This window comes from Cadophora gregata, assembly GCF_030347475.1.
Source record: "Cadophora gregata isolate MNR1 chromosome Unknown scaffold_6, whole genome shotgun sequence".
Lineage (NCBI taxonomy): Eukaryota > Fungi > Ascomycota > Leotiomycetes > Helotiales > Ploettnerulaceae > Cadophora > Cadophora gregata.
Genome location: NW_026695929.1, coordinates 822,452 through 837,351, shown reverse-complemented (window position 1 = coordinate 837,351; position 14,900 = coordinate 822,452). Strand labels below are relative to the sequence as shown.

At 49.1% G+C, this 14,900-nt stretch overlaps 5 protein-coding genes across 5 annotated transcripts; 4 read left to right on the top strand and 1 right to left on the bottom strand.

Annotated features, from left to right (window-relative positions):
• The first annotated feature begins 183 nt into the window (after positions 1–183).
• Positions 184–1,578, top strand: ONS95_012108 (uncharacterized protein). Its single transcript, XM_058505719.1, has 4 exons — positions 184–440; positions 491–605; positions 703–1,459; positions 1,525–1,578. Exons 1-3 carry the CDS (start codon positions 253–255, stop codon positions 1,444–1,446), a joined length of 1,047 nt encoding a protein of 348 aa, XP_058358242.1. The 5' UTR covers positions 184–252; the 3' UTR covers positions 1,447–1,459; positions 1,525–1,578.
• A 632-nt stretch (positions 1,579–2,210) lies between these two features.
• On the bottom strand, positions 2,211–5,650 carry SLX1 (Slx4p interacting protein). Its single transcript, XM_058505718.1, has 5 exons — positions 4,667–5,650; positions 4,482–4,614; positions 2,795–4,321; positions 2,506–2,734; positions 2,211–2,416 (listed from the first exon to the last, which is right to left on the bottom strand). The coding sequence occupies exons 1-3, from the start codon at positions 4,764–4,766 to the stop codon at positions 3,274–3,276; spliced, it is 1,281 nt and encodes a 426-aa protein (XP_058358241.1). The 5' UTR covers positions 4,767–5,650; the 3' UTR covers positions 2,211–2,416; positions 2,506–2,734; positions 2,795–3,273.
• Positions 5,651–7,004: 1,354 nt separating this feature from the next.
• ONS95_012106 (uncharacterized protein) lies at positions 7,005–12,762 on the top strand. The gene is made up of 3 exons (XM_058505717.1): positions 7,005–8,136; positions 8,194–10,862; positions 10,913–12,762. The coding sequence occupies exons 1-3, from the start codon at positions 7,960–7,962 to the stop codon at positions 11,994–11,996; spliced, it is 3,930 nt and encodes a 1,309-aa protein (XP_058358240.1). The 5' UTR covers positions 7,005–7,959; the 3' UTR covers positions 11,997–12,762.
• Positions 12,763–13,804: 1,042 nt separating this feature from the next.
• On the top strand, positions 13,805–14,149 carry ONS95_012105 (uncharacterized protein; the record flags this gene model as incomplete). Its single annotated transcript, XM_058505716.1, has 1 exon — positions 13,805–14,149. One exon carries the CDS (start codon positions 13,805–13,807, stop codon positions 14,066–14,068), a length of 264 nt encoding a protein of 87 aa, XP_058358239.1. The 3' UTR covers positions 14,069–14,149.
• A 48-nt stretch (positions 14,150–14,197) lies between these two features.
• ONS95_012104 (uncharacterized protein) lies at positions 14,198–14,612 on the top strand (the record flags this gene model as incomplete). The annotated part of the gene is made up of 2 exons (XM_058505715.1): positions 14,198–14,208; positions 14,330–14,612. The coding sequence occupies 2 exons, from the start codon at positions 14,198–14,200 to the stop codon at positions 14,610–14,612; spliced, it is 294 nt and encodes a 97-aa protein (XP_058358238.1).
• Positions 14,613–14,900: the final 288 nt, after the last annotated feature.

The window sequence follows — 14,900 nt, the reverse complement described above, 5'->3', positions numbered from 1 at the left end:
ATCATGCAACAATTCCAAGACTCCAAGAATCACGAAAGTGGAAAGCGATCCCCATGTTCCGAGATCGCACGGGTTATCCGGTGCCATGTCGTGCAGCCCGATGCTTACCCGCCGGTTAGTGGCGGGAACAAAAGGTTATGCTTCCCCTCATATTGACCGATTGCAACCAGCAAGCACATTTCTAAAAGACCAGAACAATACAGCTACATCAATTGATAATCTATTCAAGAAAAACAGAAAACAAACAGCAACATGGCACCAGTCACTCTCCCAGAACCATTCGCCAGCATCCCGAAATCCGACTTCCTGTTCGGTCCTTCGCCAGTCCATCACTTGCCTAGAATATCAGAGGCTCTAGGTGGAAAAGTAGCTATTTGGGCCAAGAGAGAAGATTGCAACTCTGGAATTGCATTTGGTGGGAATAAGACCCGGAAATTGGAGTTAGTATCCCATTCTTGAAATCTATAGAGTTGAAACTGACAATGGCCAGATACCTCGTACCAGAAGCACTGGAGCAAGGATGCGATACTCTGATCAGTATCGGAGGCGTGCAAAGTAACCACACCAGACAAGTCGCCGGCGTAGCTGCAAAGTTGGGTCTCAAGGTATGCACATCTGTTGTCTGGGTTGTCATGTGACGAAATCCCACTTTCCAGCACAAATAGTATAATGTTAATTACAACATACTTACTCATTTAACAGGCCAAACTCGTTCAAGAGCACTGGGTCGACTGGACAGACCCGGGCTACGAGAAAGTCGGCAACATCCAGCTCTCCCGGCTCATGGGCGCCGCACCGCGGCTCGACCCCTCAGAATTCGGCATCGGCCACAAACAGACCCTCGCAAACCTCACCAAGGAAGTCATCGAGTCCGGCGGAAAGCCGTACTACATCCCTGCCGGAGCATCGGACCATCCACTCGGCGGCCTGGGCTTCGCGAGATGGGCCTTCGAGGTTGCGGAGCAGGAGAAGGAGTTGGGTGTTTTCTTCGATACGGTTATTGTTTGTGCTGTTACGGGGAGTACGTTTGCGGGGATGATTGCGGGGTTTAAACTTCTGGAGAAGAATGGGGGGAGGAAGAGGAGGGTGGTTGGGATTGATGCTTCTGCTAAGCCGAAGGAGACGCGGGATCAGGTGTTGAGGATTGCGAAGTTTACGGGTGTGAAGATTGGGTTGGCGGAGGGAGATATTACGGAGGGGGATGTGGAGTTGGATGAGAGGTATCATGATGGGTGTTATGGGATTCCGGGGGAGATGACGAAGAGTGCGATGAGGTTTGGGGCGGAGACGGAGGGGTTTATTACGGATCCTGTGTATGAGGGGAAGAGCTTGGCAGGGATGATGGATTTGGTGAAGAAGGGGGAGATTAAGGATGGGAGTACTGTGTTGTATGCTCATCTTGGTGGGCAGTTGGCGCTGAATGCTTACTCTGGCTTGTTTGAATAGTGGTATCAAAGTGGTACGTTGTTGGAAAGCCTGTTAATAAATGGAAATTTCAATCACGCAAAAATTGATACTTGACAGCTTCTGCTGTTCCACAAGGCGAAAGGTAAATGCCCATGTATTTATATCGATAGGATGAGCATCTGACGAGTGGAGTGGCGATCTACCTCAACCCCCGCGGTAGCAATTCGTCACTTCGTCGGCCCGAAGTTATCGGCGTCTGCGAAATGCAACAAACCCCATAAGCATAGATTCATAATTGGGAACCAAAAACTCGACTCTCACTACAAAAATGTCATTAAACATCAACTTCATGTAAGCTCGTCGAGTTTTACATTCGTAGTCCTAGATACTCAGTTTCTAGTATGACGTTGACGTCGTCTCCCACACAAAAACCATCACCTTCATCAAGTCCGCTTGGACTCCTTTCCAGTTTCAGATAGAGCAATAACCGAGCTGGGATATACCCTTTATTCAGTATCCACTGCGATGTACAACAAAACCATATGAGAGCACGGTTGTGGTGGTGGCTTGAGAGAGTGAATCAAATAAGCGGAAAGGGGAGCGTGGAGAGAACTCCTTTGTTTACGTGGCTTGCTATGTGCAATAAAGGTTTTTTGTGGTAAGCGAGAGATAGGGAGTAAGGCAGGGAGGGAGTACCTCGTTTGTTGGGGGTGGTGGTGATTGGGAGCTGTGATGGTGTTGAGGGAAGTTGTGTGGAGTTGGAGGGGTTGCATTTGGGAGGCTTGAATTACAGTTGATATTGATGTGATGTGAAGGTAGTAATTTGGCAATGCTAGATCGAGGGGTAGCTGACGGATGATATTTTATGTATGCTGAAGTTACCGATTTGAAGTCAGTCGAAGCAGGTACTGCAGAAGCATGCCGAAAGTGAGCTGAAATACCTATGTATGAGCTATTAAGAGAAAGGTACGTGAAGCACGTAAATTTCCCCGGCGAGTCGAGCAATGCACTTCTACAGGTCAGAGAAGTAACTTTGAGTTCAAGATTGACATAGCTAGTCGTATCAATGATTTCCAGATAGGAGACGCTAAAACTTGCCAGCAAGTGATTACAGCGAGATGTGTTCTGCTCAAGCCGATTATCCTTACACTGTGAAACGAAGAAGTCGTAAAGTGATTCATGCATGACCTCCGTTGGCCTCCTAATGGAAGTCTATATGTAAATTGAACATGAGGTAGGACGAAGTTTCGTTGATTTGGTGGTGGTGGTGGTGGTGGTGTTGTAGACATCAGTAAGCGAAGCCTGTGGCGCAAACCAAGCTGGGGACCTGGGACGCCAGAAGTCTAAGATTTTGGGATGTTTAGATGCGAGGATCAATGTCACTTACACCAGAAAGTGTCAACGGGGAAGTTTTGCTTATTGTAGCAAATCAAGTTGATTAGAAATTTCGAAAACTGTTGTTCTGCATTACCGATCGAGGTTTCCTGACAGCGCGAAAGGAAAGAAAGCCGAGGTGAGGAGCCAACGATGCGCTCGCTTTGCTATTGGTGGGCGGAGGCGGATCAAAATGGAATCAACAGGGGAGTTGCTGGACGTCAGGAACTGCAGGTACCCGATTACGTCCGGTCTTTAAGACGAGTCACTTTCAAGCCAAACGGGTATATGCATGCACATATATGTGTACATACGCTTGAAGTTTAAGTGGTGTATTTTGAGTGTGGTGCATTTTTCTTTGCTGCTAGATATCATGATAACTCGCTACAAAAACGTGATATGGTGTGTTGTGGTACAAGTAGAAGAAGTCTTCCTTCTGGAGCTTTCTTGGTAGGATGGGTGAGGATAGAGATGCGCTGACATAGATAGTTTTTAGTCGATGATATCCGCATCGTCCCAGTCGCTATCTTCGATTACGGTCTTGACTTTCTTGGTTTGCGTTGAGCTCGCTTGAATGGTAGAGGTAGGCTTGTTCCGGGTATGAGAGATAGTGCTTGTGATCGATCCTGTGTCAGAATCTGAGGATTCAGAGAGCGCATGCCATGTATCGCCGAGTTCTTTTCCTGCCTTGGCTTTGCCTTTGCCTTTGCCTTTTCTCGTTTTCAACTGGTGCAACTCGATTTCTTCGTCAACGTCGTCGTCGTCCAGGTCGTCATCTTCTTCCTCTGAATCCTCGACGATGGCCTGCGAAGACGTGCCCTTTCCCTTCCTAGACCTCCTGACTTTCAATAAATTCTCTACTTCTTTCTGTCCTCTCATCCTTAGACTTAGTTCCTTGACCACATCCACCCATCGCAATTCCTCGTTGCAGCTTGGGCATGTGCCTTTGATTGGCAGTAGAAAGTCGTCTTCGGTGTCTTTCAGGAAGTGCTTGCTCAGACATGTAATATGGGTGACAGATTGGCATCCAGGAGTGGGGCAGATAGTGTAAACACCCGCGTCGTGCTCGAGATGATCATGACAGATTGCGCATGAACCTTCTTGTTCGAAGTCGAATACATTCTTTGCCTTCTCAACGTGTGCTTTCGAAGTCTCGTATCCGACTTCTAGAGCTTCTATGCCATGGCTCAATTTTTGTCTTTTGGATCGTGGACTTCCTTTCTCTGCAGGAAATCGAGGTTCTTGATCGGGAGAAGTGGGTGGGAAGTCTTGGATGATATGTATGGTCGGTTGGATTGGTTCAGCGGCGGATTTGCACCATTTTGTCCAGGCTTTGTAGACGTCTGGGGAGAAGAAGTGGAGAGAGAGTGGCCAGCGGGCGAAGGAGGATACACGGAGGAGGAGTTGGAGGTTTGAAAGGAGGGAGGAGACGGTGTGACGGGGTCGTTTGGGCTGCCCGGACCTCTTCTTACCAACGGCGTGTTGTATTCGAGAGTCGGACGGGATGTGAGTTGTTATGTGGGGGTTTTGCCATGCCCATCTGGAGATGTTAGCTGACAATTTGGAGAATATAGAAACTCAGACGATATGATAAGTATTTGACGACTCCCCCAGGGGCACGAGGCCGCGGTAAGGGAGAAAAAACAACATAGTAGTCACGTGAGGATGATCACATGGTGTCAACAAGACCAGGAACTCACTCGAACTGCAGCGCGGCTATATGGCTTGGGAAGCCAGTCACAATACAAGTCATCTCCCAAGGTCTCATACTCGGTCTACTCGTTCTGGCAGCACCTCCTTTCGCGAGGCCATTATGTTGACGAAGTCTCCTCACTACAGTCGCGTCAATGATGAATCTCGCTCTTCCTCGGTCGCAAGTCCTTACCGGGATTTGGTGTCGAACCCACGTATACACTACTACCGCGAATGGTCGACCGGAGGAGATAGCAACAATAGAAAGCGGGTATAGGGCGGTCGATAGCCATTCTTATGGTTATGATCGTTGGTGGATCGGATTGTATTGGGCGTGACGTTGATTAAGTCGAGCAATGATGGAAGTTAGCGGCGCCGGGCAGATATCGGATGAAGCTAGCGAATGTCCAGCGAAATGTCCAGCAAGGACCCAGGACTTCGGTCGCAAACAATAATTTCGATACAAATATCGCCGCACACAGTACTCATTCAGAAAGCCAGTTCACATCAATATGAGCCGCAACTACCGGGCCATACAGTTCCAATGGAGCAGCTCAGTTGCTGTCAAGTGTTGTCGTCCTGGTCGACCTTCGATGACTTGCTGACTCGGGAGTTCCGATAGCCGTCTGTCTGCAAGATGCCCAGCTGGGTCGTCGGGTCATTGGATCATTGGGTCGGGTGCGATCTAAGGGGTGGGGCGTGGCTCTTTTCCAACCTCGAAGTTCCTGGTGGCCCGATGATTGGCTTAGGAGGTAAAGGGATGTCGCATTTTGACCATGTGAGGCGTGCACCCATCCCTGTCAATATAAATCGGAGCGCAAAAGCACAAATCCGGGAGCCAGGTGCATTGTGGCCCATCACAGCAAGATAGGGGAAAAAAAAAAGAAAGAATACTCACCTGCATGTACTGTACTGTATCATAATTGCTAGAAGATAATGAGGGACACGACTGAGGATATGCGCGAAGATAAAGGAAGGTGATGAAGAATTCCTCGCCCCCCATGTTCTGACAATTCGTTCGGTGCAGGGATTGGCGGCTTGGCTGAGGAGAGGAGAGGCACCGTTTCTGGGAGTCAGGCCAGGTCGAGGGCTCTGAGGGTCAGTCCCGCGAGTCCCGTCAGTTTTCTGTCGGCGCTGCCCCAGGCCAGACGAGCCAGGTTAGGATCGCTAAGTTACTTAGCCTTTGCCCCATACGCACTTTGGTGCCGAGCCCAAGTCGCAGCGCAGGGTACTGAAGTGCAGGGCAGGGCAGGGCAGGGCAGGGCAGGGCAGGGCAGGGCAGGGCAGGGCAGGGCAGGGCAGGGCAGGGCAGGGCAGGGCAGGTGCGGTACGGTGCAGCAGCCAGACCTACCGACCGACCGAGCTGTCTCTCTTTTGCCCATTGTTCTGTGAGGTGTGAGTTGTGTGCCAGACCCAAACCACACCCACTTCCACTTCCACTTCCACTTCCACTTCCACTTCCACTTCCACTTCCACTTCCACTTCCACTTCCACTTCCACTTCCACTTCCACTTCCACTTCCACTTCCACTTCCGCTTCTCCCTCCACCTGGGCACTCAGATATCGAAACCCCTTCAACATCCTCCCTCCTTCCGACGCATATCCCGACTATCAACACCACTCTTTCGGAATCATCCCTCCCCAACGTCGAATCGATCAACAAATAAATACCTCTGCGAGTTCTGTAGAATGCACTAAGCGGGTTTGATACTGCGCGTCTAGTCATCGTTGTGGGCAGAGGGAGAGGTAGGGCAGGTCCATTACGAGGGGAAAGTAGGACGGAGTCGCCAACATATCGCTCTGGCTCGACCATCACTCTCGAGATACGCCTCTTCGATGTCGATACCATAGATATTCGACCTGCGAAAACCCTCACGTAATCCGAAAACCACCCCATATACCGCCATCATGGTGCAGGTACCAACAGCCACCACGGCGTCCAGCTCGACCATGCGAGCCTCGCCGGCAAGTGGAACGAACAGCAGTACACCCTCTGGTCGAACCAAACCAGGACCAAATGGCAATGCGATCAATCCCGCCGCTGCTCCACTGCCTCTCAGTGCCATGAAGAGCTTGCCTCTTGACTTGTCCAGCGTAGAGAGGAGGGGACAACCAACTGCTAGCCGAGAGGCCACCAAGAAGATACGCCCGCATCAATTGCAAGAGGCTCCCACATACAGACCGACGGAGGAAGAATTCAAGGATCCTTTCGCTTATATGAAGAAGATTTCACCGGAGGCCAGTCAGTATGGGATTTGCAAGATCATTCCGCCAGATTCGTGGAAGCCAGACTTTGCGATCGACACAGAGGTACGGACACATGCCATACTTTGATACAACCCCGGGCGAAAGACGGTGTTTCTTGCCTATCAATGTCTTTATTGTGGAAGGGGTTTCAGGATGCCACAGTTTACTAATTGTTTACAGCGCTTTCATTTCCGCACCCGAAAGCAGGAGCTTAATTCTGTTGAAGGAAGTGAGTACATTTCAGAACAGCCACACCACCGAAGACACAATTAACAGGGAATAAGGCACTCGCGCAAATCTGACATATCTTGACCAACTCGCCAAATTCCACAAGCAATATGGAACCAACCTCAATCGATTTCCTAGTGTTGATAAGCGCCCCCTCGACTTGTACAAACTCAAGAAGGCCGTCGAGACCAGAGGTGGATTTGAAAAGGTATGCAAGCTGAAGAAATGGGCTGAAATTGGAAGAGATTTGGGCTACAGTGGCAAGATTATGTCTTCTTTGTCGACCTCTTTGAAGAACTCTTACCAGAGATGGCTTTTCCCTTATGAGGAGTATCTACGACTGGCAAAGCCTGGTGTTCATCAACAGTTGGAGTATGAATATGGGGGACCTCTCACTCCTTCTCCGGCAAATTCTCCTCTGAAGAAATCACATCAACATACACCTTCGAGCCTCAGAGCAGAGTCCCCAGCCATTCGCGCCTCAGATGCCCTCAATGCTTCGATGAAAGACGAATTTGAGAAGGGCTTGAAGAACATTCCAAGACTAGATTCTCCAGCCCCTGCACAGGCACAGCCCACACAGCAGCCTATGGCCTCGGGATTTACTCCAGTCAATTCTGGTGGTTTCACGCCTGTCAATTCTGCCCCTGCGACATTTACACCGGTCAACGTCCGGAGAGAACGTGAAGAAAGCAGCTTTACTCCGAATAGGCGCCCGTTCGACAGCCCTCTGTCCTCTGCCAAGGGTACGCCTGAGTACAGGCCATCTGCCCTGAGCTCAGCACCAGTTGTAAACGGATTTACGTCCAACCCAGTCTTGAAGAGACAAATGAGTGTCGACAGCCTAGACTCGCGAGGAAAGGGCAGCAGTCAGCCAGAAGACAGCGAAAATGGCGGACGACGAAGTAAGCGCCTGAAGAAAGGTACGTTAAACTCTCTTTGTTATCTGATATGATCTGATGTGATCTGGCTTCCCGGAACATTATTTCCTACGATGATGTGGTGTCAAGGATGTCACTCAATGCGCACCGCAATCTTCCTTCCCTGGGTTTCAATTGGCGATCGTCCATCCCTGCTAATGCCAACCTTGCAGATGCCGTACCAACTGTGGCTGGATCTCACATGACTTTGTTCCGCCCTACCCCGCCAAGAATTCCGGGCGAACATGGTTCATCCGCTCCGGGTGAGGTAAGCACATCTACTACTACTATTTATCCCCAAGATCTAAGCTTAGACCCTGTCCAGAAGTGTGAGCATTGTGGAAAGAATGATGATCTGGGAAATCTATTGATCTGCGAATCATGTGATCATGGTTATCACATGTACTGCCTTGATCCGCAGGTAACCCACAAGCCGGACTATGATTGGCACTGCCCCAGATGTCTTGTTGGCGACGGACAATTTGGCTTTGAGGAAGGTGGAATATACTCTCTCAAGGGATTCCAGGAGAAAGCTGCAGACTTCAAGGAGGGTTACTTTCACAGCAAGATGCCTTTTGACCCTGTTTTAAACTGTCCAAGACCGGTCACCGAGGACGACATTGAAAGAGAATTTTGGCGGCTTGTTGCTAGTCTGGAGGAGACGGTCGAAGTAGAGTACGGTGCCGACATTCATTCCACTACTCACGGAAGCGGATTTCCAACGATCGAGAAGAATCCCCAGGACCCATATTCAACGGACCCTTGGAATCTGAACATCCTGCCAATCCATGCCGACTCCCTGTTCCGCCACATCAAATCCGATATCTCTGGCATGACTGTTCCTTGGTTGTATGTTGGCATGATCTTCTCTACCTTCTGTTGGCACAACGAGGACCACTATGCGTACTCGGCAAACTATCAGCATTTCGGTTCCACGAAGACTTGGTATGGGATTCCTGGAGAGGATGCCGAGAAATTTGAGCAGGCCATGCGTGACGCTGTACCTGAGCTCTTCGAGACTCAACCTGACCTGCTCTTCCAGCTTGTTACACTCCTTACCCCTGAGCAACTGAACAAGGCTGGTGTTCGGGTCTACGCTCTCGATCAAAGAGCTGGTCAATTTGTTGTCACATTTCCCCAGGCCTATCATGCAGGTTTCAACCACGGTTTCAACTTCAATGAAGCTGTAAACTTTGCACCAAATGATTGGGAGCCCTCAGGCGATGCTGGTATCGAGCGATTGCAACAATTCAGACGTCAACCTTGTTTCTCTCACGACGAGCTTCTTTGGACTGCCGCAGAAGGTGCTGCTACTGGTGGTGTTACCATTTCTACTGCCAAATGGCTTTCTCCGGCACTGGAGCGAATGCGAGAGCGCGAAACTGCTCGTCGGAAGCAGTTTGTCGACAAGCACAAGGAGCATCATGAAGGTCCATGCGTCATCATGGACGAAATTGAAGGTGCTGGCCCCCGCTGTCAGATAGGCTTCACCATTGACGAAGAGGATGTTCCGGAAGAGGAATATCAATGTGTGTATTGCAAGGCATACGCATATATCACGAGATTCAAGTGCAATACAAGCGGCAAGGTCATGTGTGTTCTTCATGCTGGAAATTACGAATGCTGTGACCAACTAGAGGAGCTACGGTACGCTGGGAATAACCACACGCTTCACTACCGACGCACTGCGGAAGCCATCGATGCAATCTGCAAAAAGGTCGCTGACAAAGCTCAAGTACCTGAATTGTGGGAAGCCAAAGTCGAAAGGGCACTCGAAGAAAGTGCTCAGCCGTCTTTGAAAGTCATGCGCACCTTGGTCAATGAGGGCGAGAAGATTCCTTACGAGCTAGATCGCTTGCCAGGTCTCAAAGCGTTTGTAGAGCGCTGCAATGAATGGGTTGACGAGGCTACGAACTACATCGTGCGCAAGCAACAGAATCGACGAAAGAACGAAAAGGCCTGGCGCAAGGGTAGCAAAGCTGCTGAAATGGAGGAACGCGATCGCGAATTTCGAAAAGTTGACAACATCATGAAGCTCCTCGACCAAGCCGAAAAGATTGGTTTCGAATGCTCCGAGATCACGCAATTGACGGAACGCGCTGCTGCCATCAAGCAGTTCCGCCAAGATGCTCAAGAAGCAACCAAGAATGTCATTCTGCGGAAGACACAAGAGTTCGAAGAACTCTTGGAGCTTGGCCGCTCTTTCAATGTCGACATGCCTGAGGTTGAGGAGCTTGACAAGATTGTTCAGCAGATGAAATGGAATGACCGTGCTCGGGCCAATCGTGGCGTTCCTCTCAGTCTCAATGAGGTCCAAGAGATCATTGAGGAAGGCGAGAAGCTCGAGATTCCTGAATACAACGACTACTTGAATCATTACAAGGAGCAAAGATCTGCTGGTTTGGCATGGGAAACTAAGGCCAAAGAACTTGTCAATGCTGAGCTTGTCCACTATCCCCAGCTGGAAGCCCTTTCCGCTCAAGCCCAAGCCGCGGCGCTCCCAGTGTCTGCCGAGACTCTAGCTGCCGTTGATCAAATCCTGAACAAGCAACGCGAGGCTCATCGGCAGATTGTATCACTATACGAGCGAAGCCGCAATGAGGACTTCTCCAAGCGCCCCAAGTATTCGGAGGTTCGGGAGACCATGGAACACCTCGCCGAGCTGAATAGCAAGCCTAATGGTACATTGGATCTAGAAAAAGAACAAAAGCGCCACGAAGATTGGATGCGAAAGGGCAAGAAGCTGTTTGGCAAAGCAAACGCGCCATTGCACATTTTGAAGTCACATATGGAGTATGTCCTGGAACGAAATGTTGACTGCTTCGACATCAATTCAGACAAGCCACGCATGCCTGCCGAGCCAGCATCACGAGAGCCAAGTCCAGCGGATGCCAAGCTACACAGCTGGGAGGATCCAAGATTCCGTGAAGTTTTTTGTATATGCCGTCGAATTGAAGCTGGAATGATGATTGAGTGTGAATTATGTCACGAATGGTAACCCAACTCTACGCAAAATTCTCTGCTTCCTTGGCTAATCAATTTAGGTACCATGGTAAATGTTTGAAGATTGCTCGTGGAAAGGTCAAGGACGATGAGAAATACACCTGCCCTATTTGCGATTGGCGTGTTCGCATTCCTCGTGATGCTGCTCGACCAAAGCTTGAAGATTTACAAGCTTGGCAAGATGAGATTGCTGGCCTTCCCTTCCAGCCCGACGAGGAGGAGATTCTTTCCAAGATTATCGACAATGCCCAGGAGTTCCGCACTCATGTGGCACCGTTTTGCAATCCTGTCATGGCAACAGCTGATGAATGTGAAACACAGCGATTCTATCTCCGCAAGATTGAAGGTGCCGAAATTCTTCTGGCATTCGAGACCAATTTCTTCCGACAAGAGCTTCACAGATGGTCTCCTGTTGCTCCAGAGGCACCGCCGATCCTTGATGCTTCTAAGTCAACTCGAAAGCCACGCCCTACCAAGCTACAAAAGCTGATGGCTCAACATGGTGTCGATGATCCAGAAGCTCTCCCGCCAGCTTACAGAACTAAGGCGCATAATTTCAAGAACCGAAAGTCTAGCGAACCTTCATCTTCACGTCCTCCACCACTTCAACCCGCACCTGGTCGTTCAGACTCTGGTACACCGACGTCTCATTCCTTCCCTCCATCGGCAACGATGCACCCTCATGGCGGCCCAACTCTGTCTGGCCTGCCATCTGGCCACGATCATGCTCATCCAAGTCACTATGGAGGTTTTCCTGGTATGCAAGACTCTCACTTCAGCATGAGTCCGCAGAACAATGCATCTCCGGCATTTGCGCCTCATGCATTCTTACATGGCGGATTGCAAAGTCCTGGATTTTCCGGAGGCAGGCAGCCAGGCATCTTCAACGATTCAGCTTTCGGCAGACTAGATTCCGTCGCACTCGGAGCGTCTGGAAGCGACAGTCCACTACGCGATAACATTGTCGGAAGCAGTCAAGGCGTTTCCCGCATGTTCGATGAGCTCACCAACCAAGAGGATGGAGACGAAGGGCCCAAGGGAGAGAAGAGATCTCTGGACAAGGATATGTCTACCGCCAAGTGGGAGATGGATGAAGATATGGACATGTTCCTGGACGGGCCTTGAATATGCGAGCTCTGATGACATATACAGTGGAGTTCTGGCATGGCGTAAAATGGCGTTCTTCCTTGCATCACGCATGGAATGGAAATGTGTGGGATATCTGCTTCTGGCGTTGGTACGATCCCCACTGCTGGCGTTTAGAGGATTTGCTTCTTCTTTTTGCTTCTGCTGCGCGCGTTGTTTTCATTTCTCGCATTCTTTCATCCTCCTGGGAGCTAGACCAAGACTATGATCGACAACTGGAATTCGCCGGATGGTGGTTTTGGTCTGTTCTCCTGGCTGGACGTGTACGTGTACGCTTCTTACACTTGTTTGTACTATGATTTACTACCCGGCAAAAGAACATCTCACTACTTAGCATCACTGAGCTGCTTGCATTTTATGGACGGAAGGGATTGTCGGATGGAACTTTAGAGATGGGGGAGTACTGTTGCATGCTTGTTCATGTGTGCTGTGGATAAGCTGTTTCATGTTTGTTTGTTGATAGTTGTTCAGTGACGGATGGATTGCTTTGCTTGTTGGCTTGCTAGATCGGTTGTCTGGGCACAGTGTATGACAATAAGAGATGTTTTGTTGCTGGTTGTTTGTGCTGGACTTGCATCGAATGTGGTGGATTATAGTGGGGATGGGAACAGTCAACCAGTCAATCAATCAAGAGCTTCAAGTAATAAAATCATATGGCAAGAAAGATGCCAGCCAGTATCATAAGTGCTTTAGTGAATAGGACCCGTGCCATTTGCCTCTCGAAATGGTAGGTCCCAATAGCCCGTGTGAATTGGTGGATACATACCCGGGTAGTCATGCCCATCTCGTATAACGACACATGATCGAATAGGTACATAGGTAGCTACCTACCCCTTGAGACTACAAGTATCAAGAAACAAAGAGAGTAGCAGCGCTCTCACAGCTTCTGGATATTATATAAAAGATAAAGACATAGTTTATTGTCAAGGTCTTGGCGGGGAGCCTATGATGGGATGGATTACTTTCGTAGGAGTTGAGATATTAAGGCGTGGAAAGAATTGGTTGGTATATGTAGAAACTTCTGGGTATTTGTCAATCTGGTTGGTAGGAAGGTGAGAAAAAGGGAGAGGGGTGAGGTATGTAGTGGAATGAGAGGGAACCTTTTACGAGAGAGTTTCGGTGATTGGTAGAGAGTCCTTGCTTGAGTGGGAGTGTGAGTGAGAGTTGTAGCCGTCCTAGGGAAGGAGCACCATGCGATGCGTCTGCACTGTCTACACCCTAGTTTGTGGCTAGTGAGCGATTCATTTACCTATGAACGTGAAGTGGCTTTCATGTGGAGGCATTCGTTGCATCTATTTGAGAAGGGGAGGTGGATTTGGACTCGGACTGTGAAGAAAGCTAGCTATGTCAAGTCCCTAGCTAGCTGAGAGAGAACAAGATAATCAATCTTATAGGTTGATCAAATATCTTGTCACTGTTCAACGACAAGATGAAGTGTGTTGATTTAAATTGAGCGACACACGACAGAAACTAAGCTGTTTTGGAAATGTCACTTGGTGTAGTAGAGAAGGAGCAGAAGGACGACGCGAGGGGAGGGAGTGGATATTTTATATGTATATAGGGATCAGGAACGAGAAAGCTGTGCTTTGAGGTTTTTTTGATATCTTTGATAATAACTCGTGGAGAACGTATTAAATTTCAAGCGCTTCCAGTATTCTACATACGACACACTTGCAATCTTCTACAATCTGCGAAGAAGCACAATCTACTACACAACACCAAAGCGCTTTTAAACACTTCACAACTCTACATATTCAATTAGTCCCTTTGCAACAACAAACAAGAAAATGTCTCTCACCAACAAGACTATTGACGTCTTCTCCCACGCGGAAGATCAGCAGGTTCTAGTTCCACTCGAATGTGGATGTGGAAACAATGGTCTAGATGGTCTAGATGGCCTCGAATCCGGCACCCGAATGGCCCCGGAGGAGACAGATGAATCTGACTACTACAACCCAAAGGGCAACCCAGCAATAAAGTCCTGTCTCGATAAGGAAACCATTCTAGATTTGCACTCTTCATTGGTAGAGACGAAGGTGTGCCAGCTGTAAGTTTTTGCACTTGAGGGGAGATTGCCTTGCCAAGGTACTGACTTTCTCGGTGGGGATATAGGTAATGCGACTCGTGTGATCGCTGGTACAAGCACTGTATGTTCAGTAAGACGGAAAGAAAAGGCTGTCATGGGTATACCGTAAGTCCTCCTACTTCTCTCACTCTTCCCTCTTCCATATCCCTCTCCCTCCCCCTGCTTCAAAACATGGAGATCAGGTTTCCTGTCATCGACGAATCAACTAGCATAAACTCCCAAACAGGCCTGCCGTTGGTGTCAACTCGACAAGGGCATGTCCACTGAAATCGACCAATTCAGCATACACATCCATATCCATTTACTGCAATCGCGGGGGAAAGAAGGAGTGCGGTCGAGGATCTATGTCACTCGTTCGGCAGGAACCTGCTCCCAAGAAAGTAGTCAAAGAGACGGGTCTGAACGGTATCGCGGCTCCGGAGGTGGAGTTCAAGGTTGTAGAGAATAAGATGAGTCAGAAGGAGAGGAAGAAGGCGAATGCTGAGGAAAGAGCCAGAGCTGAGTATTGAGTATGATTAGTGTTGAGTTTTATGGATTTGGAGGCTTGGACTTTTGTGGAGTGAGAAATACATGATGAAACAGGTCATTTTGGTAATTTTGGAGATTTGGTGAACTCGGAGAGGACTTTGGTGATGCAGAACTAGAGTATCCTGGGTACTTTGAATACGTACAGGATGTGATATGAGAGTTTCCCGAGTATTTCTTCTATCTTTCGACCCGTCTAACTCGGTGCCTTGTGAGCCTGTACCAAGTACTCATGCTCTGCAACGAAGCGTAGCGAGGCAGCGAGGAGTGAA